The 25129-nt window shown below is 43.4% G+C and overlaps 2 protein-coding genes across 5 annotated transcripts in view; both read right to left on the bottom strand.

Annotated features, from left to right (window-relative positions):
* The window catches only part of RRM1 (ribonucleotide reductase catalytic subunit M1), a 43431-nt gene extending 23182 nt beyond the window's left edge, over positions 1–20249 (bottom strand). Inside the window, exons 1-7 of the mRNA XM_003254797.3 lie at positions 19901–20249; positions 12858–12946; positions 8493–8670; positions 6881–6981; positions 4420–4479; positions 2489–2528; positions 2067–2229 (exon numbers count right to left, since the gene is read on the bottom strand). Of these exons, the coding sequence (XP_003254845.1) occupies positions 2067–2229; positions 2489–2528; positions 4420–4479; positions 6881–6981; positions 8493–8670; positions 12858–12946; positions 19901–19919 (650 nt within the window). The 5' untranslated portion in view covers positions 19920–20249. The remainder of the gene's footprint in view (positions 1–2066; positions 2230–2488; positions 2529–4419; positions 4480–6880; positions 6982–8492; positions 8671–12857; positions 12947–19900) is intronic.
* Positions 20250–21602: 1353 nt separating this feature from the next.
* STIM1 (stromal interaction molecule 1) overlaps positions 21603–25129 on the bottom strand; it is a 223257-nt gene continuing 219730 nt past the window's right edge. For all 4 annotated transcript variants that reach the window (XM_030794504.1, XM_012504152.2, XM_030794503.1 and 1 more), the window contains one exon: positions 21603–23532. In XM_030794504.1, the coding sequence (XP_030650364.1) occupies positions 23488–23532 (45 nt within the window). In that variant the 3' untranslated portion in view covers positions 21603–23487. The remainder of the gene's footprint in view (positions 23533–25129) is intronic.

The raw sequence follows: 25129 nt of genomic DNA, 5'->3' as shown, positions 1-25129 counted from the left end.
GGCTGGAGTGCAGTGGCGTGATCTTGGCTCACTGCAACCCCTGCCTCCAGGGTTCAAGCAATTCTCCTGCCTCAGCCTAAGTCGCTGGGACTACAGGTGCACACTGCTATGCCTGGCTAATTTTTTTATATCTATATTTTTAGTAGAGACAGGGTTTCACCATGTTGCCCAGGCTGGTTTCAAACTCCTGAGCTCAGGCAATCCGCCCGCCTCAGCCTCTCAACATGCTAGGATTACAGGCGTGAGCCACCGCACCTGGCCCATTTTTTATCTTTTATAGGGTACTTTTACTGTGATATGTTTGGATACACAAATACTTACCATGGTAATACAAAGGCCTACAGTATTCAGTACAGTAACATGCTACACAGGTTTGTAGCCTATGAGCAGCAACAGGCCATGCCATATATCCTATGTGTGTAGTAGGCTATACCATCTAGGCTTACCTAATTACACTGTATAATGTTTGCACAAGGAAATCACCTTACAACACATTTCTCAGAATATATCCCCATCATTACGTAATGCATGGCTGTAGGTTAAGACTTAATTTTCTAACAGCTAAAGTACAGAAACGTAACTGATTGATGTATACTGAACTTATATCCAGATATTTTGCTGAAATCTTTTATTTCTAATAATGTGTCTGCAGATGCTCTTGAGTTTCCTATGTAAAAATCATTTCTTCAAACCATTACAGTTTTGTTCCCTGATTTCCAATCTTTTCTTTTTCTTATTTTACAATGCTGGCTCAGGCCTCCACTATGCTGAAAAAAGAGATGATACATCTAGGTTTTTATTGGATATCTTTTGCCAAATTAGGAAGTTATTTTCTATATCAATTTTGCTAAAGTGTTTATTATAAAAGAGCATTAAACTGCATAAAATGTTAATGCAATGAATTACATTAATGTATTTTTTGATGTTACCATGTTCTTGAATTCCTGAAACAAACCAACTTGATAATGGCATATTATTTTTTTTAATGTATTACCAGACTGTTAGTGTTCCTTTTCTCAACAAACAGCATCATCATTAATCCTGTTACTTACTGTATCCATAAATGCAAGAACCATTCTTGACCCATATTCTGTCAATTTGACTGCCTAAATATCTTTTATATATATTTTTATCTTAATCAAGGTATCACTCTGTTGCCCAGGCTAGAGTGCAGTGGCATAATCATGGCTCACAGCAGCCTTGAACTTCTGACCTCAAGTGATCTTCCCACCTCAGCCTTCCAAAGTGTTGGAATTACAGATGTGAGCCACCATGCCTGGCCCTAAATATCTTTTGATCTATCTGCTTCTGTCAATTTCTACTTTCACCTCCCTAATCTAGACTACCACAATTTCTTATATAAACTGCTATAAGAGTCCCCTAACTAGTTCTTGGCACTTACTTTCTTTTTAAAACAACCTTATTGAAATATAATTCACACCAGGCGTGGTGGTTCATGCCTATAATCCCAGCACTTTGGGAGGCCAACGCGGGTGGATCACCTGAGGTCAGGAGTTCAAGACCAGCCTGACCAACATGGTGAAACCCCATCTCTACTACAAATACAAAAATTAGCTGGGTGTGGTGGCAGGCACCTGTAATCCCAGCTACTCGGGAGGCTGAGGCAGGAGAACTGCTTGTACCCAGGAGGCACAGGTTGCAGTGAGCCGAGATCGCGACACTGTACTCCAGCCTGGGTGACAGAGTGAGACTTTGTCTCAAAAAAAAAAAAAAAGAAATATAATTCACAAATAATATACTTCCCCATTTAAAGTGTACTACTCAATGGCTTTTAATATACTCACAGAGTTGTGTAACCATCACCACAATCCAATCAATTTTAGAACATTTTTGTTATAAGCATTTGCCTTTCCTCCAATTCATTTACCACATTACAGTCAGAGATCTTTCCAGAATCTAAATCTCATTTAATCAGAGCAGGCAGTTATTAAAAGTTCATTAAATTATCTTTTATGTGATGAACTGCCCAGTTTCTTCAGGTCAAGGTTTATTTCCCTACTCAAAACACACACCTAGAAAGTTGTGGGTGTACTCAAAACACCTACCTAGAAAGTTGTGGGCGGTTGGTACCAGCATTGAAGAGAGTGGGAGAAGCATGAGTAAACCACCTCTCAGAAAGAAGATTATATGTTTCGATTGCTGCATCAATGTCTTCTTTGTGGATCCCAACAGATACTCTCATCAACATATGTTGTGGTCTTTCAGCCACTATAGACAAAAGAGGAGTTTTCACATGATGAGACGTCAGAAAAAGTAGGTTGAGATATGTATTTGAATTTTAGAAAAGGATACCAAAAGGAAACTAGAAAAACTTTATACTAATAAACAGGACGATTATCCACAAACTAAACCTAATGTCCAAAATGTTATCTAGAGTCGAAGTAGGAATATTAAGACTTATAGCTCAAAGCTATACATTCAATATAATGAGTAGAAAATGTAACACACAAACATGTTCATTTCTCACCTTTTCCATTGATCTTCAACAAATAAGACCGCTCTAGCGTCTAGAAAGAGAGAAACAACAAAAAATTTTCAGAGCACCGTTTTTAAAGACGCAGTGGATATATCATCCACAATAAGGCAATCTCTTTAAATTTTCGCTGTTTCTATAAAATTTCAAATGAAAAGAATAGCACATTTACTCTTCCTAGCTTCATCTGGAACATTATCATTGGCACTTTTTTTTTTTTTTTGAGACGAAGTCTCACTCTGTCGCCCAGGCTGGAGTGCAGTGGCGCGATCTCGGCTCACTGCAAACTCTGTCTCCCGGGTTCACGCCATTCTCCTGCCTCAGGCTCCTGAGTAGCTGGGACTACAGGTGCCGGCCACCACGCCCAGCTAATTTTTTTTTTCTATTTTTAATAGAGACGGGGTTTCGCCATGTTAGCCAGGATTATCATTGGCACTTTTTAAAAAAAAAAACTTATGAAAACGTTTTGTAGAGACATGGTCTCCCTGTGTTGCCCAGGCTGGTCTCAAACTCCTAAGCTCAAGGAATCCTCCCATCTCAGCCTCCTCACTGGCACTTTTGTTTTGGCAGAGACTGCATGAAAATGTCCGGAAAAAGCCAGCTCTATACACATTAACAGCAGAAGTTGTAGCATTCATCATCATCATCATCAACTTCACAACAGCTAACACTTAAAAAGTGCCTGTAACAGACTAGGCACTGATCTAAGCAACATATACACTCATTACACTCATTTAATCCCCTGAAGACTCCTCATGGGGATTAAATGAGCAACATATACATCAGGGATTCCTCAGGGGATTAAATGAGTGTATATGTTGTTTAGAGCAGTGCCTAGTCTGTTATAGGCATCTTTTTTTTTTTTTGAGACAGAGTCTCACTCTGTCACCCAGGCTGGAGTGCAGTGCCACAATCTTGGCTCACTGCAACCTCCGTCTCCTGAGTATAAGCAGTTCTCCTGCCTCAGCCCCCCAAGTAGCTGGAATTACAGGCATGCACCACCATGCCCAGCTAATTTTTGTATTTTTTAGTAGAGAGGCATTTCGCCGCGTGGCCCAGGCTGGTCTCGAACTCCTGACCTTGGGTGATCAGCCCACCTCGGCCTCCTAAAGTGCTGGGATTACAGGCATAAGCCACCACACCCAGCCTGTTATAGGCACTTTAAATTGAAATTTTAACTAAACTGGCCGCAGTGGCTCATGCTTGTAATCCCAGGACTTTGGGAGGCCAAGGTGGGTGGATCACCTGAGGTCAGGAGTTCAAGACCAGACTGGCCAACATGGCGAAACTCCGTCTCTACTAAAAATACAAACATTAGCTGGGCGTGGTGGTTCATGCCTGTAGTCCCAGTCACTCAGGAGGCCGAGGCAGGAGAACTGCTTATACTCAGGAGACGGAAGTTACAGTGAGCCAAGATCGCGCCACTGTACTCCAGCCTGGTCGACACAGTGAGACACAGTCTCAAAAAAAAAATTTTTTTTAATTAAATTTGTTGTTGTAATTTTATATTCTTCCCATTCTAAAAAGGAGGAAACAAGCACAGAGAGATTAAATAACTTGCTGATAAGAAATAGAGCAGAGACTGGAATTCAGGTGGACACTGACATTCATGTTCTCAGTCACTACACTATACTATACTGCCTATCAACGCAAAAATACTTAGAATGTTATGAAATACTTATGGTAATTTATCTGCATAACTCCTCAGGTCATCCAGAATAATATGTGGAAAATTCAAAAATTGCAAATGGATAAGCTACCTTTGCCTTAATTCAAACCGCCGTTACCTTAACCCCACTAATTCCCCACATCCACCTCAACTCCAAACAACTTACGGCCGTGATAACTGTCACTAAAACATAAACAAAATCCTGTATTTCATGATTTAAGTACAAATCCCCACATACTTGAAACCCATTATTTACCTTAAAGCCAAAGTAATTGTAAGAGAAATCTCGGTCATAGATAATAGCAGAATTCAGGCGCTGATAGGGGTGAAAAAGAACCCATAATTAAATTAAAATAATTACTTATTTTCACAAAATCTGTTATCTCTCAGCGCTGACTCCAGAACTAAAATCAACACAGGATACAATGAAATAACACTAAGTATTATTACGGTAGAATAGAAGTCCATCTAACATTCTAAAAAAAAGAAACAATACATATAAATTAAGTATCCTAATTAGGTTTAAAAACATGTATATGAAAACACTAGAATACATAAATATATGTTGTGAGATTAAATGTGATTTTCCAAGCTTTTACTATTATGTTTATAGTATGTTTTGAAAGGGGAAAAAAACATGAGCATAATTGGGACTATATTATCATCCTTAAACATTTTTTTAGATTGGCTATTAATCCAAAAGTATTGGTACCACATATTTACTAATATATATATATATTTATTTTAAAAGCTAGCCTACCTCAAACTGCATATAACAGTATATATAAGGCTGGGCGCGGTGGCTCACGCTTGTAATCCCAGCACTTTGGGAGGCCGAGGCGGGCGGATCACGAGGTCAGGAGATCGAGACCACGGTGAAACCCCGTCTCTACTAAAAAATACAAAAAAAATTAGCCGGGCGTGGTGGCGGGCGCCTGTAGTCCCAGCTATTCAGAGAGGCTGAGGCAGGAGAATGGCGTGAACCCGGGAGGCGGAGCTTGCAGTGAGCCGAGATTGCGCCACTGCACTCCAGCCTGGGCGACAGAGCGAGACTCAGTCACAAAAAAAAAAAAAAAAAACAGGATATATAATAAACAATGACAGGAAGCAGGCTTACGTTAATTCTGAGGCTCTTCAAAATCTATGGTCCTTTAACAAGTTTCCAACAAAGAACTATTGTAACAGTAAGATTTTATAGCATAACTGGTCATTATTACAGAGTTTTTGCAGGCTACAAAGCCATTCAGAGGAAAATAAAAGCAATAACGTACAAATAATAATTTTGGATAGAAAAAAAAGGAGCCAGGTTTTCAAAATACTAACAGTGTTTCTACATAATCATCCATATCTAAGGACTAGAAAAACCTATACGAAAGCTTGCTTTCCTTTTCTCTTAAAATTTTAAGGTCATCTTTGTTGCCTTCATACTGGGCAGGTATGGGCCCAGTATGAATATTAGAGAACTGAAATACTTGACTATCAATAGGTATATTTTTAGACACAGGTTTTGCTGTTGCTGCTGCTGTGTTTTTGTCTTCAAGATTACACAAATTAACAAAACACAAACAACTCAGTTTTCTCCTAGTCTCTTTAACATCAGATACATGTTTAGAGAGACAGTCAATTAATCATTCTTTTTTTTTTTTTCTTTTTGAGACTGAGTCTTGCTCTGTTGCCCAGGCTGGAGCGCAGTGGCCCAATATCGGCTCACTGCAGGCTCCGCCTCCTGGGTTCACGCCATTCTCTTGCCTCAGCCTCCCGAGTAGCTGGGACTACAGGCACCAGCCACCACGCCCAGCTAATTTTTTGTATTTTTAGTAGAGACGGGGTTTCACCATGTTAGCCAGGATGGTCTGGATCTCCTGACCTCGTGATCCGCCCGCCTCGGCCTCCCAAAGTGCTGGGATTACAGGCGTGAGCCACCGCGCCTGGCCTAATCATTATATTACCTAAAGTTAAAACTGGTCTCTAATCTGTCCAGATATACATGGTAAATAAATCCTGTGTGTAAAAGAGCTGGCTAGGCTACATCTTTTCCCTTCTGTCCTCTGGCATCTAGTTAAGAAACAGGTTCAAACACAAGTGGATAATTTTTAAGTTGCTGAGCATGAGCTTGTAAAATTTTACCTGAGCAAACTTTTTGGCAGTCAGTTTGGCAATGCCTATGAAAATTTTGAATTCACATACACATGGGCTCAGCAATTCTACTGAAGGGATTTATCTTACAGATATATTCATCTATGAGCAAAACACCTACCATACAAGAATATTCACTGCAGTGAAACGACAAAAAACAAATAATGATCACTAAAGGAATTCTTACACATACATACAATGACAATATATCTACAAAATGGAACATTATACAACTGTTATAAAAAATGGGTAAATTCATAAAGGCTGATATAAAACAAACAAGATATACTTACAAGTGAAAAAAGTATCAATGAAAACAGTATGCACAGTACAGTACCCCTAAAAGAAAAATATGTAGGTACACACATACACATGTATGCACACACATGTACATACAAAATAGCTCTGGAAAAATACATTTTAAAATGATAAAGTTGTTTCTAGAGAGGAAAATCAGGAATCAGGGCAGGAAACAGAATTAGTATTTACCTGTATCTTTTGTAGTGTTTAAATTTTCTAAAATGTGTGCATTATTAAAAAAGACTCTCAAAAAATTTCCACCAGAAAAGTGTTATACATACATCTTTATTGGCCAGAACAATATCCAATGTTGACTTGGCCACCATGGGAGAGTGTTTGCCATTATGTGGATTTATGTAGTTATAGAGGTCTTCCATCACATCTAAAAAATATAACAAAAAATGAAAAGATATCAAGACCACTTAACAGCTAATTCAATCTTTAGGTAATAGTTGAAAACAGTGGTTCTCAACCCTTTTTGTTATCTCAACCCAACTCAATGCCTAGCATATAAAGTGCTCAATAAACACATATATGTTGAAGAAATATGTAATGCCTCATTTAAGGAAACAATCTTCTAGAGTTAAAGTGATTATAAGCTCTGGTAGTTTAAAATAGATTCCTGGGCCGGGCGCGGTGGCTCACACCTGTAATCCCAGCACTTTGGGAGGCCGAGGTGGGTGGATCACGAGGTCAGGAGATTGAGATCATCCTGGCTAACACAGTGAAACCGTCTCTACTAAAAATACAAAAAATTAAGCCAGGCGCGGTGGCTCACGCTTGTAATCCCAGCACTTTGGGAGGCTGAGGCGGGCGGATCACGAGGTCAGGAGATCGAGACCACGGTGAAACCCCGTCTCTACTAAAAATACAAAAAATTAGCCGGGCGTGGTGGCGGGCGCCTGTGGTCCCAGCTACTCGGAGAGGCTGAGGCAGGAGAATGGCGTGAACCCGGGAGGCGGAGCTTGCAGTGAGCCGAGATCGCGCCACTGCACTCCAGCCTGGGCGACAGAGCGAGACTCTGTCTCCAAAAAATAAAAAAAAAAAAAAATACAAAAAATTAGCTGGGCGTGGTGATGGGCGCCTGTAGTCCCAACTACTTGAGAGGCTGAGGCAGGAGAATCACTTGAACCCGGGAGGCGGAGGTTGCAGTGAGCCAAAATCACACCATTGCACTCCAGCCTAGGCGATAAGAGCAAAACTTTATCTCAAAAAAAAAAAAAAAAAATTTAAAAAGAGAGAATAAAAAACTTAAAAAACAAAGATCCATCAACCTTTTTATGCAGCAGATAGGCAGCATGGAGAAATAGGAAATTGTAGTCTGCTCTTTCCCACTAATTTACATATTTGCTATTTATTTATTTACTTATGAGACGGAGTCTCACTCTGTTGCCCAGGCAGGAGTGCAGTGGCACAGTCTCAGTTCACTGCAACCTCCGCCTCCCGGGTTCAAGCAATTCTCTTGCCTCAGCCTCCCGACTAGCTGGGATTACAGGCCCCCACCACCACGCCCAGCTAATTTTTTGTATTTTTAGTAGAGACAGGGTTTCACCATGTTGGCCAGGCTGGTCTCAAACTCCTGACCTCAGCGATCCACCTGTCTCGGCCTCCCAAAGCACTGGGATTACAGGCGTGAGCCACTGCACCCGGTCTATTTTATAATTTTAGATTTTTCTTAAAACGTAGAGATGGGGTTTCACCACATTGCCCAGGCTGGTTTCAAACTCCTGGACTCAAGCGATTTGCCTGCCTTGGCCTCCCAAATTGCTGGGATTCGAGGTGTAAGCCACCCCATCTAGCCATATTTGCTTCTTTAAACAGTCAAGATTTATTTCTAGTACCCTTATTACTTTTCTGAGAGTACTAAATTTTTACTTTTCACCCCAGACTTACCACTGAACACTTTCTTTGTTTCTTTGTGCAAGTTAGAGACAGCGATCCTGGCTGCCAAGATAGCATAGTCAGGGTGCTTAGTAGTCAAGGTTGCAGCTGTTTCAGCAGCCAAAGTATCTAGTTCCACTGTGGTGACCCCACTGTACAAGCCTTGGATTACTTTCATGGTGATCTGAGCCTACAAAAATAAAACCAAGAATTACTTGAGCTTTCCCAAGAAACAATAGCTTCCTTAAAAGAGTAATTAAGAAAACCATCATGGCCAGGTGTGGTAGTACATGCCTATAGTCCTAGCTACTCAGCGGCTGAGGTGAGGGGATCACTTAAGCTTAGCAGTTCATGACCCTATTAAAAAAAAAAAAAAAAAGCCAGACATTGTGGCTCACACCCAGAATCACAGCACTTTGGGAAGCCAATGTGGGAGAATGGCTTGAGTCCAGGAGTTCGAGACCAGCCTGGGCAAGCTAGGAAGACCCCCCACCACCACCCCACCCCCCATCTCCACAAATAATAAAAAAATTAGCTGGGTGTGGTGGTACACACCTGTGATCCCAGCTACTCGGGAAGCTGAGGCTGCAATGAGCTGTGATCATGCCACTGCACTCCAGCCTGGGTGACAGAGTGAGACCCTGTCTCAAAAAAAAAAAAAGGAAAGAAAAAAGAAAACAATCAAATTCGCATCACAATAAAAACGACAGGTTGGCACTTTGGGAGGCCGAGGCGGGCAGATCACGAGGTCAGGAGGTCGAGACCACAGTGAAACCCCGTCTCTACTAAAAATACAAAAAATTAGCCGGGCGCGATGGCGGGCATCTGTAGTCCCAGCTACTCGGAGAGGCTGAGGCAGGAGAATGGTGTGAACCCGGGAGGCGGAGCTTGCAGTGAGCCGAGATTGTGCCACTGCACTCCAGCCTGGGCGACAGAGCGAGACTCCGTCTCAAAAAAAACGACAGGTTGGGCACAGTGGCTCACACCTGTAATCCCAACACTTTGGGAGGCCAAGGTAGGAGGCTCGCTTGAGCCCAGGAGTTTGGGACAAACCCGAGCAATAAAATGAGACCCCATCCCTACTAAAAATAAAAAAATTAGCCAGTCATGGTGGTAAGTGCCTGTGGTTGCAGCTACAGGGTAAGCTGAGGTGGGAGGATTGCTTGTGCTGAGGAAGTCAAGACTGCACTGAGCTACCTATGATCATGGCACTGCATTCCAGCCTGGGCAACACAGTGAGACCCTGTCTCAAACAAAGAACAAGACAACTTACTTCTCTGAAAATTTATCTTTCAGAATGGTGGGCAGTGGGAAACTTAGTAATGAGAATGCATAACCCAGCAGAACTATCAGAAAATGTATACTACATATAAAATGAAGGTGTCATTAAAAAAAATCTAAGTATAGCCTTTAAATCGATTAGTCTCACAGGGAAATAGCTGAAAACATACTAATGATTCTATATTTCCCTATTTTTCATTCAAATTCTCCCAACGGACTGATTCTATATGAGGGTTTCCCCATTTTTCATTCAGATCCTCCCTAAGTGATCAGGGCTCCAGCTCCATACTTACTTTTCCCAAATTCCATATAAGGATAAGTACAGAAAAGCAAATGAATCAAACTTTAATCAGGCCAATTAAAGGAGACAAAAGTATAAATCAGGTTTCAGGCTGAGTCATGATAATTTAATGACAAATTTCTTTAGCACTTCACAAATTACAAAGTGCAACCTCCACCCCCGAGGTTCAAATGATTCTCAACCAAAGTTGATAAGTAATTATCAACTTTGATAATCTCTGACATTTCACAATCACTTTGTGAGATGATTATTACTACACCTATTTTACATGAAGAACCTGAGGCTCAGGTTACTGGGACTTGCCCAAGGTTATATTATTATACAAGTCTTCTGGCCCCAATCCCATTAAACCTCACTGCATTTCACTGTTTTCAAGGCCACATTATAAGTTCCAGTTTTTAAGACAGGTAATGCACAAGGTATTAGCATATATTTTTAAGAAAAACAAATTCTAAGTTGTGAGTGGTCTGTTTATTGAATCTTTAAGAAACCGCTTAATCCAACAGAAAATAAATGTATTTCCCAGCTGAACAATGCGTACCCCTCTCAAAAAAAGACACATACGTGTGTAACTATTTTAACAGTCTGCAATCTATTCTAATTATAATATAGCTAAGCCCAAGTTGCTCCTGAACACTTTCTTCCCAGATCCAGCAGATAAGGTGTGTTCAGTATAAGAGCAGTGAAGTCTTCTAAATAGTTTCTAGAGCAATATGGCAAACAATTAGAACTCAGAATGAAATACCATCTGTGTGCTAACTGTGCCAGATCTAACAGCATACAGTTTTTCTTTTTTTCTTTTTGAGACAGGGTCTCATTCTGTGGCCTGTGCTGGAGTACAGTGGCACAACCTCAGCTCACAGCAACCTCAACCTCCAGGGCTCAAGCGATCCTCCCACTACCAAGTAGCTGGGACTACTAGTATGTGCCACCACACCCAACTAATTTTTTTTTTTTTTTTTTGTAGAAACAGGGTTGAGGGCAGGCACAGTGTGGCTCACACCTGTAATCCCAGCACTTTGGGAGGCCAAGGCAGGCAGATTACTTGAGGTCAGGAGTTCAAGACCAGCCTGGCCAACATGGCAAAACCCTGTCTCTACTAAAAATACAAAAAAAAAAAAAAAATAGCGTGGTGTCACATGCCTGTAATCCCAGCTGAGGCACAAGAATCATTTGAACCCCAGGGGTGGAGGCTGCAGTGGGCCAAGATTGCGCCACTGCACCTGGGCAGTTTCACCATGTTGCCCAGGCTGGTCTCAAACTCCTGAGCCCAAGCAATCCGCCTACCTCAGTCTCCCTAAGTGCTGGTATTACAGATGTGCACCAGCAGTTTTTCAACAGAATCTACCCTAGGAAGTTTGAGGATGCTGCAACACTCCTGTGCTCTAAAATGTACTACTGCATGAGGCAATAGAACATATAGGAGTCAAGAGACCTAGGTGCTTCTCCCTACACTCCCACTAACTTAAGTCACTCCCCTCTCTCTTTGGAACTTTCTTATCTATAAACCAAAGATGAAATGGGATGGACTCTTAGGTTCATTCCAACTCTAACATTCTACTATTCTAATTATTGCCTAAGTCCTCGATATAAAAGAGAATTTACATAAACATATTTTCAAGATACATAAAATCATTTTCTCTTGACCAAACTTACTTTGGTCAAGTGGCTAATTAGATACACGTCAAGCACTGAGGATATCACAAGAATAAGATACATAGCCCATCCTCAATTCTAGAGGAGGACAAAGATCTATAATTAATTTCCATACTATATGATTAAAGCTATGAGATGAGCACAGGTTTTACAGCAGTACAGATAAGATACCTAAATAAGGAGATGGAAATATGGGTGGATTTGAAAAAAAAGAGTTCTTAGAGATTCTCATTTAAGGAAGGTCATTTTAGAAGTCAGGTGGAAGACGAGTTTGAAGAGGGTAAGATTAGAGGAAGTCCAGGACACTGCAGAGACCACAGAAAACAGTTCAGATAACTGATGATGAGAGTCTAGAATATAGGAGTTATAAAGGATAAGGAGAAAAGCAGAGCAACTCGTTTATGAACAGTTTGTTCTTGACTTAAATATTTTCCATGAAATCTACTTTATATTACTTAAATCTTTTTACATAAACAACAAAAAACAAATTTTAAACCAGTCCCTACCTAAATAACCACAATTCCAAAACAAGCTTTACTCTAGGCTTTCCTTTTTTTTTTTTTGAGAGGGAGTCTCGCTCTGTCACCCAGGCTGGAGTGCGATGGCACGATCTCGGCTCACTGCAACCTCTGCCTCCCAGGTTCAAGTGATTCTCCTGCCTCAGCCTCCCAAGTAGCTGGGATTACAGGTGCCCGCCACCAGGCCCAGCTAATTTTTGCATTTTTAGTAGAGACGGGGTTTCACCATGTTGGCCAGGCTGGTCTTGAACTCCTGACCTCAGGTGATCCGCCCACCTCAGCCTCCCAAAGTGCTGGGATTACAGGCGTGAGCCGCCGTGCCTGGCCTAGGCTTTTCCACTAATGAATAAAACAATTTACTCAAGGAAATATCTGATATTAAATGTTAATATCAAATTTTCCTCTTTACTCACATTCATGGTTCTCTGAAAAGTGAGAACTCACAGGACAGAACCAAAATTAAGGAAAAAAAAATGTTTTAAGCAATGAATCCAAATTTTATATCGAAGGGCATAGCCAGAATACCAAAGTATATCAGGTGAGTGAAGGTCCAGGGATAAGAGACAAATGGAAAGAAACACATGAAACAAGGAACCCAACATAAAAACCATATTTACTTACAGGATCAACAAAATCCATATTGAGTCCATAACAAAGCTTCTGGATTCGAGATGTAATTTTGTCAAACATGACTCGCTCTTGGCGGCCATCTAAAGAATCAAATCACATTAGCAATTATTAAATTCATGTTAGCAATTATTAAGACTACAGTGTCAAAGAATCAAATGTAATTAACATGTAAATTGACCAACATGAAATGCTATTTCACAGAAAAGATTCCGGCCCCCTCAAAAGATTCATGAAGAGATTGTCTTCTCTGATGTCACCTTCAAAGAGTATGAATTCTATACAGACAGACATTTACAGATAACTTCTTAAATTTTTCCCCCTATCCCACATGGCAGCCAAAATTACCCTTTAAAAGTTAAACTCAGAATCTTATCATTACCTCCTTCAAAACTCCTAATAGTGGCTTATGATCTCCAGAATGAAAGTCAAAACTGTTAAAACAATCCACAGGCCGGGCCTGGTGGCTCACGCCTGTAATCCCAGCACTTTGGGAGGCCAAGGGAGGTGGATCACCTGAGGTCAGGAGTTTGAGACCAGCCTGACCAATATGGTGAAATGCCGTCTCCATTAAAAATACAAAAAATTAGCTGGGCGTGGTGGCGGGGGCCTATAATCCCAGCTATTCGGGAGGCTAAGGCAGGAGAATTGCTTGAACCCAGGAGGCGGAGGTTGCAGTGAGCTGAGATCATGCCATTGCATTCCAGCCTGGACAAGAAGAGTGAAACTCCATCTCAAAAAAAAAAAAAAAAAAATCCACAGAATCCTATACAACCTGTCCGGTGCACCCACTTCCCAATTGCACCTCCAACTCTCCCACCTTCCTTCCTATTCTACCTTGACAACCTGGCCTTCTTGCTATATATCTCCTTTAGGTCTTTTGCTCAATGTCATCACCTTCTCAATGAGGCTTTCCCTGATGATTCCATTTTAAATTGCAATGGCCCAAATAGGAACCTTGCTCTTCTTATCCCCCTTCCCCTTCTGTGCTTTTTCTCCATAGCACTTACCCCATCTGACATACTATATATTTTACCTAATATTTTTCATGATTTTGGACTTAGATTTATCTTTGTCCTTCTAGACAAAAAAGTCTTACTACTCTTAGTTTAACCTTAAATAGTAGCTCATCCGACCTTTCTTTATTCTTACCAGGAAGAGTGAATATATCCAACCACCAAATAGCCTTAACCTTAGACAAGCCACAAAACACCATCAGTCATTTCATAGATCTTCATTTGTAGAAAGGGGTTAATTATTATATCTATTTTACTTGCCTCATCAGTTTGCGTGACAATAAAACTAGATAAGGTAAAAAGTGCTTTTGTTGTAACAACTTTGGCATAGTTACAACTATACCTCATTATAAAATAAAGCTGCTCCTATGGGGAAAAAAAATCACAGTATGTGATACACAATAGGCACTCAATAAATGTTAGTGTCTCACACTGATTTAGTTTTTGTCTCCTTTGTGCACCTACAATCCATTGTAACTACAGGCTGAGTATCCTTAATCCAAAATTCCAAAATCCAAAACACTCCAAAATCCAAAACTTTTTCAATGCCAACACAATGTTCAAAGAAAATGCTCCTTGGACCATTTCAGATTTTGGATTTTCTGATTAGGGATGCCCAACCAGTAAGTATAATGCGAATATTCCAAAATCTGAAACAAATCCAAATACTAAAAAACACTTCTGGGCCCAAGCACTTTGGATAAGGGATACTCAACCTGAAGTAACCAATAAGAAACATGTTAAATATGTTTACATTTGGCCCTCTCATTCACATCTGTATTCTCAAATTTAGTGCCTAGAACAAGGCAAGTTCTCAAACATTTGATGAAGAATAAATGAACAGTAAGACAATCACTATTAACCCATTATCACTAGAACAAGTTGCTTTTTCTTCTACACTGATATGTTAGCCCCTCTCTTTCTGATCACCATTGTGATAATTTTCTGATCAGGCTCACATCTGCAGCATTTAACTCTGGAACGGAATAAATTAACTGGCTGGCACTGGGACTGAAACCTCAGTGCTCTAGCAATTGGATAACTAAGCAAGCAGGTAATCACAAAGCAACATTAGCGTTCTGCAATTATACATGCAGTGTGGGGGGAAAGCAACTTAGCAAAAAGAAAATTCTACAACTGCCAAAAGTTCTGAAGTCAATCAGGAAACTGACAAAAAAAAAGTGCATTGGTAACTAATCTTAAATCACACTTGAGAATAGGAGGCAGACTAAAGATCTAAAGGTCCAGTGACACACGGTTCTCTATTCTGTCATTCCACTTGGTTAGTTTTTCAAGCCAGATGTTTATTTTATCACATCACTAATCCCTGTTTCTCACTGCCTACATTATCCTCTTCTCTCAAGCAAATCCTTTCTTAGTCTGGCCCCAGATCTCTTCAACTGTTCCCTGTGAAATATAAGTCCCAAGAGGGTTTCCCATTCCCATATCCACATCATTGCTTATACCTTACTCTGCCTAAAGGTTCCCCTTCCACCTTTCCATACATCTAACTCCTACTCATCCTCCAAATCTCACACCTCCATAAAACCTGTCTCAACCACTTTTAACTCACACTGACCTCTTCCTCTTTTAAAATCCTCTAGCCAGCCGGGCATGGTGGCTAATGCCTGTATTCCTAGCACTTTGGGAGGCCGAAGCAGGCGGATCACCTGAGGTCAGGAGTTCGAGACCAGTCTAGCCAACATGGTGAAATCCCATCTCTACTAAAAATACAAAAAAAAAAAAAATTAGCTGGGTATGCTGGCAGGCGCCTGTAATCCCAGCTACTTGGAAGGCTGAGGCAGGAGAATTGCCTGAACCCGGGAAGCAGAGGTTGCAGTAAGCCGAGATCACACCACTGCACTCCAGCCTGGGCGACAGAGCAAGACTCCGTCTCAAAACATAAAAAATAAAATAAAAAATCCTCTAGCATACTAGGGTGATTTCCTCTTGGCTATAAACTGGCTTTCATTCTTCTCTCTTCAGGAAGACTTCCCTAATCCTGTAAGACCAAGGATGCATGCCTTTTCCACAAGATACAAACTTTCTAATTCCCTCTGCGGAGAATGTTCAGGCCACAGATCTCACATTACTAGCTCTTAATACTATTTAGGGTTCAGCTCAAATGTTGGCTTCTCAGAGAAGCCTTTCCTGGCTACCTAATCCAAGGTTATTTTCTCATTCATCTTTATCACATGATCCTGTTTTACTATCATCTCATTAATCAGTATCTGAAATTAACTGATTATTATGTTTACTTCTGATTTCTTATATACACTTACCACTCCCACCCACACCAAGATGTCAACTCAATGAGAAATGTAATTTAGCTTTGTTCACTGCAGAATCTCTAATGCCCACAACAGTTCCTAGCACAAAGAGGTGCTGAATAAATGCTTTATGAATAACTGAATGAATGGCCTCTACTGCCTATACTTTACCTATCAGAGCATTTATCATATTTTATCATATTACTTCTTTATTTGTCTATCTTTCTCAATTGATTGTAGGATCTTTGGAAGCTGGAACCATGTCTGCCTACTCATCACTGCAATCCCAGTGCACAGCATGGTATCCACACAGAGTTGTAAAATAATATAGCAGGCTGTGAATGGAATAGGAAGGAAGGAAGGAAGGAAGAAAGGAGGGAGGGAGAAAAGGAGGGAGGGGGGAGGGGGAGAGGAGGGAGGAGGGAAGGAAGGGAGGGAGAAAAGAAGGAAGGAAGCAGGCAGGGAGGGAAGGGAGGGAGGGAGAAAGGGAGGAAGGAAGGGAGGCAGGGAGGGATAGGGAAAGAATCTGGAATAAAAGAAAGGTTAGAGCGCAAATGGATGCTTTCAAAGACATTATTTCATAAACTTTTGTATCATTTTATGTGTATCCACATATATACACGTATGTCTGTAAAATGTTTTGTTTTTTACTGTGAGTTACAATCCAAAGTTTTGAAAATACTACACTAAATTCCAAAACAGTTTACAACTCAGTCAGCTACTTTGTCATTTACTGCAATGGTTCTCAATGTTTATTTTTTTACCCATAATCTCCTTGAGGAATGATACTCTCCCATTAGGAAAAATAGCTCGAGATAGCAGATGAAAAAAACTCATCTACTATTCTCTTCTAATAATTTTCACATGGATTGTTCCTAAATCCCTAACAATTTTAAGTTCTTTGAAGATAGAGCTGCCTTCTCCATTACTGCCCTCACAGTGTTTAGCAAGACATTAGCACATTCAGTAGGTACTTCAAAGTCAACTTCCAGTTGCGCTTGCTGTTAAAAATAACAAAAACTAGCTGGCGTGGTGGCGCACATCTGTAGTCCCAGCTACTGAGGAGGCTAAGGCAGGAGAATCTCTTGAACCCAGGAGGCAGAGACTGCAGTGAGCTGACATCTCACCACTGCACTCCAGCCTGGGCAACAGAGCAAGACCCCATCTCAAAAAAAAAAAAATTAACAAAAACTATAGGAGTTAGTCTGCTATTCCACTGACATGCCAAAAATAAGGGGGGACAAAAAAAGTCCAGAAAACCAAAAACCCATGCATATTAAAAAACATTAAAATATAGAAACATAGAAATATAAAAAAACATAAAGAAAGAAACAAATCTAAATACATGTTGTATATTAAGTCTTGCTGAATGCTACAATGGCAGAACCTACAGCATGAACCATCTGGATCAAACTGTGCTCTATGAAGGAATGAGAAACAAAATAAGCTCTGCTTTTTAGAGCTAGTTATAGCTAGCACTTTGTGGTTTTTTGTTTTTGGTTTTTTTTTTGAGACAGAGTGTCATTCTGTCGCCTAGGCTGGAGTGCAATGGCACGATTTCAGCAATCTCTGCCTCCCAGGCTCAAGCGATTCTCCTGCCTCAGCCTTCTGAGTAGCTGGGATTACAGGCACAAACCTCTACCGTCCGGCTAACTTTTGTGTTTTTAGTAGTGACGGGGTTCCACCATGTTGGCCAGGCTGGTCTCAAACTCCACACCTCAAATGATCCACCCGCCTCAGCCTCCCAAAGTGCTGGGATTACAGGCGTGAGCCACCATGCCCGGCCACGCCCAGCCAAGGTAGCACTTTTTAAACAAAAGTATTTAGAAGTAGACTCAAAAGGTTAAAAATTCAACACAGAGTTGAATTTTACCCATTCTGGTCATCTAAGTCCATACATTTTCAATTCATCTTTGTTACTGACTTATCACAGACCACCCTAAACATCTCTCCCATATCTAAAGATTTAAAAAATAGATGCTCAAGCCAGGTGCGGTGGCTCCCGGCACTGTAATCCAAGCACTTTGGGAGGCTGAAGTGGGAGGATTGCTTGAGCCCAGGAGTTCAAGACCAGCCTGGGCAACAAAGCGAGACTCCTTCTCTAAAAAAATACAAATAATTAATAATGTAAAAAAATAAAAATACAAAAATAGATGCTGACCTCTCACTCTTATGAATGGATCAATAAAAGTGCACTATGTATTTTGCTCTTTGGTCAGCTAAAATGTGAGCTAGGAAAATTCACAGAATGATGTTCTCAAGATACCAAAAACAAGAAGGGCCACTACTGTCCACCTTTCCAACTCTTGTCTGTAGTTAAACCAATCTGGACATTGGCTGTAGTTAAACCAAATCAACTACCTGCTTATTCACAGCATTCATCATGTCCTACATTTTGATACAATTATTTTCATTCATTCTTTAAGAATCTATTCATGTCAGGTCCTGTGCTAAATGTGAACAGAAAAGTCTCCATCTTGCTTGTATTCCCAGCACTTTGGGAAGCCAAGGAAGGGAGGATGGCTTGAGGCCAGGAGTTCAAGGCCAGACTGGGAAACACAGCAAGACTCCTTTACTACCAGAAATTTTTAAAAATTAGCCACCCATGGTGGTGCATGCCTACAGTCCTAGCTACTTGAGAGGCTGAGGCAAGAGCATCGCTTGAGCCCAGGACTTCAAGGTTACAGTGAGCTATGATTACACCACTGCACTCCATCCTGGGTGACAGAGCAAGACTCCGTCTCAAACAAGTCTCCATCTTTGAAATGTTCACAGCCTAGAGGACAAAACAGAAACGAGTCGATTAACCAGTATTTACTAAGTGCCTACAATTTTGAAATAATTGTATTGCTTTAACAAAGGCGAGTAGGTTCAACTCAAAACTTGTTCATACATATCTCATGTGGTTATTAAAAGTATGTTGCTCTTGTTTTTCCAACCCGATTAAGCCTATTCCCAAGGCAGGGACTGTCTCCTCTTACAATCTCACAAAGCCAAGCAAAGGGCTGGGCACAAAGCAGGGACTCCGCAAGTCTAATGAGAAAGAACTGTTGAGAAAGAATACAAGTTCCTGACTCTTCCCAGTCCCCATCTTGTCAGAAGATGTCTCAGCCACTCTTCTCTGATTCAGTATCTCTTCCCATGAAGGGAGAGGAACTCGAGGGTGCTGTCTGGGATCTGTTTTTTCCACCCCACACTCCTATCCTCACCCCACAAAAGAGATCAGTAAACTGACAAGTGCCTATGTAAGGTAAAGAGGCCCCCTCCTTCTTTCCTAGCTGCCCCCCGACCCTGTGCCTAAGACGGCTCACCAACCCTACGGTTTTCAAATCAAACTGTGTTGTCACCTATGGGTGACTTTGGGTCAGTCGCCGAAACCTCGCTCTGAGCGTCAGTTTCCCCATCTGTAATAAGCTAATGATCTCTCTCAGAGGCTTGTAGAGAGGAATAAAATAGTGCCTGGAAAGTGCTCGGCGTACGCAGTCACTACTCGATACAGGGTAAGTGTTATCCTTTTGAAAGGCGGCAGGATGACAAAGCCGAGGGGGCGCAGCCTGAAGGCCCGAAGGAGGTTCGGGGCAGGCTGACTGAAGACAGAAGGCCTAGCGGGCTTACAGGGCGGAAGGCCGCGGCGGGAAAGGCGGGAAAGGCGGGAAGCAGCGAAAGCGGGCGGGCGGGCTGGCCATCAGCTCCGGCGGCGGCAGCCCGCATCCCCTCACCTTCCTTCTCGCCCACCTCGTCGCCCCCTCACCTCGCTTGATCACATGCATCGCAGCTAGTGGCTGAGGCTCTGAAGGATCCAAGACTGGACTGCGGCTCTAAAGCGCCGGCGGGATCGAGAAGGTGACAGAGGGGGAAGGGTTAGGTTCCAGGCGCTGCTCAGGGGCAAGAACTGGAGTTGGAGCCAGACAGCACTTTCTTCAGAGCAGAGGCGCAACAATCCAAATCCCCTTCCCGCGCCCGCCACCCGTGACGCACAAAGGGGCGCGACGGGGTTCGAGTGACGTTACTCGACGCTACGGCCCACGGCCAGGGTAGGCTTCACAGACTAAGACAGGCGCCTTGTAGCCGCCATGTTGAGTCTGGGCAAGACCCAGAAGACTACGCCTCTCCCATGGGCCCCATTGGATATGGACAGGTCCGGCGGAAATGCTGCTCTCCTGCCGCCATGTTTTGTGTGGGCAAGCCGAGTTCGGGACCCTTGGGGCCCTGGCGTAGCCCCAGAGCCCGCTGGGTCAGGCACCGCCCTTCTCGCCTGCGCGTCTCCGCCGGAGGAAAGGCGGTTAATTTGTTATTTTTGAAATAACAAAACCTAACCGGCCGGAACGTTTTTCTTGCTCTGACATTTATTATAATAATCCTAACACTGCCGTCCGCTGTGGGCTCCAACCAAGGCTCCACAGCCGTGGGCAGCTTGGAGCCCCAGGGCTTTTAGATCGGCCAGAGGACTGACACTCTGGAACTGGAAGAAAACCGCGCAAGGCCAATGGCGTTTGGATTTTTATCCTGACGCAAATCAGAGCCCTGAGAGAATTTTAAGCAGGGCAGGGTCAGTACCCATTTGCTTTTAGGGTTCTTCAGTGGATGGTGGCAGAGACAGGGTATTCATCTGTGGCATCTTTTCCCTAAAGCCTTTTCGTTGATTTCTCACTGCCCTCCAGAAGCTGCCCAGGGTCCCTGTGAAGTAATTTCAAAAATCATGGAAAGTCATAAGTGAGCCTGTAATCGCAGCATTTTGGGAGGCTAAGGCGGGAGCATCGGGTGAGGCCAGGTGTTGAGATAAGCCTGGGCAACATAGTGAGACCCCATTTCTACAAAAAATGGAAAAATTAGGTGAGCACGGTGCCTCACTCCTGTAATCCCAGCACTATGGGAGGCCAAGGTGGGCAGATCACGAGGTCAGGAGTTCGAGACCAGCCTAACCAACGTGGTGAAACCCCCCCCCCCCCCGCTAAAACTACAAAAAGTAGCCAGGCATGGTGGCACGCGCCTATAATCCCAGCCAGACAGGAGGCTGAGGCAGGAGAATCGCTTGAACCCGGGAGGCAGAGGTTGCAGTGAGCCAAGATCGCGCCATTGCACCCCTAGCCTGGGCAAGAGAGCGAGACGCCATCTCAAAAAAACAAAAAAAAAGAAAGAAAAATTAAATAGATATGTTTTTTAAAAGTCGTAAGTGAAGTTATAGGATAGATAGGGTCAAGTTTACCCAGACATAGGGTTTCCCAATTTCGCAAATAGAAATGTGTCCCAGATACTGCATGAGAGAAAATTATACTTTAAAAACTGTTTATCTGAAATTCAAATTTAACTGGTCATCCTGCATTTATCTGGTAACCCTGCCCACAGAGCTTCTGGGTATGTGCATTCAAGTTTTATTTTCCCTGGGCAAAGGAAAGATTGTCTGTTCATCCTGTCATGCCACAGCACAGAGAACACAATGAGTCAAAGCCAGCAGGGGTTAAAATCTTCTACATGCTTTATTGGACTTTCAAAGAGTCTTATGAAATAACACAGAAAACCCCATTTGAGGGTGTCCAGGGGGTACAAGGCAGTCTGCAGCCTAGCACCCTCCTAAGACCAGCCCCAGGTGCACCCACCCCAGGCCCAAAATAGGATCCCAGGATAAAGGCATGGCAGGGAGTGGGGCAGAGGGAAAATACCTTTACAGCCATAGCAAAAACAGGTAAGGGATTGAGTTGTCTAGAGGGTGGGAAGGGTGGGGGGAAGTGGTCACACAGCCGCCTTCACCTATACCATCTTCCTTAGCCACGCCTTCCCCAAACTGGTTGTGTCCTTTTCGAGCCTCTGGCCAAGGCTACAAAGTAACATGAAAATGGGATCTAACAAGGGGAATATGCAGCATAGGCACTTGGGAAATTCAGATTACTTTTCTTCCTTTTAACCTGTTTGTCTTTTGGTTCAAAAAATGACAGCATCCTTGCCCAACAACTCCAGGGCTCCATAAGAGCCCTGTATCATGGCTGTGGCTCTCCTGGCCAGGGGAGCCACTTGTCCTGAGCCCCAGGAGTATTGATGCTTGGGGAGCTTTGGGGCAGCACCTCTTAGAGACAAACCCTCCTGCAGTGTGGGGGAGCAGGGGTAAGAGGGAGGCAGGTGTGGGTGGGAGAAGAGAGAAAAAGTGACTGCCTTATAACCTACAGTTCTGGCACCCACTCTTGCTCCAATGAACAGAGGCCTCTTCCAACCCATCCCCAAGCCTAGCCTCTCTTTAAAAGTCTCTGGTGGGTTGTTCTCTGAGAATTGGTTTCACTCCCCCATGGACCCCTGGAGGCCTGAGAGATCTAGGATGAGGCTCCTTCTGACCCACAACAATACCAAAGAACAAACTCCAAAGATTAGGCCCTAGCCCCAGTCTGGAGCAAACAGAACCACTGTGAGTGGGGTGGAACGGATCTGAGGCACACATGTCAGAAGTTACTCATCCTATCTTCCCTGCAACTGCTAGGGGAAGTTGGGGAGTGGTGGGAGGGAGGAGCCTGAAAGCAAGAGACAGAAACAAGAAACCAAACCTCAAAACTGGGACAGCAGAGACAGAAGCTGAACCCCAGAGGTGGAGCTGGGAGCTGAGGGAACAGCAACTAAGACATGCACTGAAGTGGAGAGGAAGTGACAGCAGCAGCCCATGGTTGGGAGGGAGGCAGGGCAGGCAGGCCATGGTGGTCAGTTAATAAATAATAATGAAGGACCCAAGAATGAGGGGGCAGGTATGTACAGTGCCCAGACCCCTGGACCAGCCCTTCCCATGCCCCACTCTTGGGGCCAGTTATCTTGAAGGAAGGGAGGGAAGGAGAGGCAGAAGACCCAGGGAAGGACAAGCTGTCCCTTTACTGCCACCCCCATCCTGCCTACTTCTTAAGAGGCTTCTTAAAGATTTTTAGGGGAAACTTCTTCCGGCCTGGGCTGGAGTCTGTCTCCTCGCCAATAGAGCCATTATCCTCCTCAGCCACAGCCTTCTTGCCAGCCAGGTGGGGAATGCGTGTGTTTCGGCTGGCTTGCAGGGCTCGGCTGTCCCCAACTGGAGATGGCGTGTCTGGGTCTGGGGAACTGGGGCTGTGAGAACGGGAAGAATCCAAATGTGGAGAGCCACCAGGTGGGGCTGAGGGGCTCAGCTCCATCAGGCTGTGGGCCTTGTCCAGCCCATGGTTCAGCGCCAGTAATGCCTTCTTGGCCAGGGCAGGGCTGTCAGGCAGTTTCTCCACCAGAGACCCTGGGTGGACCCCCTCGATCAGCCGGTGGCTGCCATTGGAAGTCATGGCATTGAGAGCCTCGTCTGCGGCACGGCTCATCTGAGGAGGTTTGGGGGCCACACGCTGGCGGTCACTCATGTGGAGGGAGGACTCCGAATCGGAATGGGTCAAATCCCTGCAAGACATGGGGCAGAGAGGAAGAAAGGGACATATATTGGACGAGGTGATGGGGGAAAGGTGAAGAGGAGAGAGGGACAACACGAGAAGACAAGGACAGGGTAGGAAAATGGGGATAAAGCAGGAGAGAGAAATAGGATGAATAGGCAGGTGGGACGGAGAGAGCAAAGAGGAATAGACAGAAGTTGAGCAGCCATAAGTATAGGATAAGAGAGGAGGCAGGAAGAGGGAATGAGGATAGATTGGAAAAGAGACAGGAAAAGGATAGTATAATTGTAGAGGAAGAAAAGCAAAAGGATAAGCAGGTAGAAAGAAGGGCCAAGAGAGAAAGACAAGAAAGGGAAAAGTGATAGGGAGGGAAGAAACAGACAAGAAACAAAAACAAATGTCATCATACCATCATCTGTCTGGCAAATGGTTTTCCAATACCTGGGCCCCACCAGTGGTGAATGCTCTGGCTCTGAACTGGTGCAACCATAGCCTTAAATTCCACAGGCATCCTCCTCAATAAAATCTCTGCCTTCTCATAGCTGGCTATATTTCCTGGGACTCAATCTTAAGCTGACACAGAACCTACAGACTGCTCCGAGTCACCATTTTCCATGCCTTCCTCCCCCACTTTCTCCTGTCACACCTTAGGATATTATCGAGTCTGGGTCAGGCCCCAAGGAACAGGGCACATGCAGTCAGTGGACCTGACCCAGGCTGGAGATGAGAACGTTAGAACAGCCTTGCAAACAATCCTTCACCCACCCCAAAAGGCCAGGATGCTGCCTCTTCTAACCATCTCACAGGATTCAAAGGAGGTCGTAGATAGGTATTGCAGAGTTCAAACCAAAGTCTGTGGTGCAGCAGGAAGGGTGGGGTCTCTTTCAGAACTCTGCTGACGGAGAATGTAGGGAGGCATAGAAAGACAGGATGTTGGCCTTTAAACAGCAATGGTTCAGAAGAGGTCTGGACTCCTGTGTGATCTTAGACAAGTCATCTAAACTTGCTAGTCCTTAACTTTGGCCCAATGAAGATAATACCAATTCAATTTATCTTACAAGACTGTTTGGAGGATCAAATATGCTGGCAAAGCACTTGGAAATGTAGAAATTATTGTGGGAATGAAGATGATGAGGCCTGCCAAGCTGAAAGGCCTATGTAAGGGCCGGTCGCAAGAGGCTTCTTTGCAAGGCTGAGTTATGGAGACATGCCACCACACACTGGACATGCACACACACAGGCTAGTCTAGGAACTTGAGACCCTTTAAGGAGCTGGTGGTTGCTAAGACCATGAATCAATTCCAGATGCCACTCTTCCTGCTCTACAGACAAAAAGGTAGATATGGAGGTGCTCTCTCTGCCAATCCTGAATCCTCCTTCTGCCTTCCTAGAGGCCTGAAAACCTCAGCAAAAGCAGAAGAGAGAGCTAAGGGAAATGTTTAAACATCTGCTAGCCAAAGGGTAAGAGTCATGAGTGGAAAAGGAGACCACCATAGGACCTAGAAAGAAAGAGGCTGAGGGTCAGAAGTTAGGAAGGGTACCAGGCCCCTGAAACAGGCAAAAGCAGGAGGTTGGCTCATAGCTATTGTAGATTTAATTCTCAGTAG

Source organism: Nomascus leucogenys, chromosome 15 (genome assembly GCF_006542625.1).
Source record: "Nomascus leucogenys isolate Asia chromosome 15, Asia_NLE_v1, whole genome shotgun sequence".
Taxonomy (NCBI): Eukaryota; Metazoa; Chordata; class Mammalia; order Primates; family Hylobatidae; genus Nomascus; species Nomascus leucogenys.
Note: the sequence above shows the minus strand (reverse complement) of the source record. Positions and strands in the feature narration are given on the sequence as shown.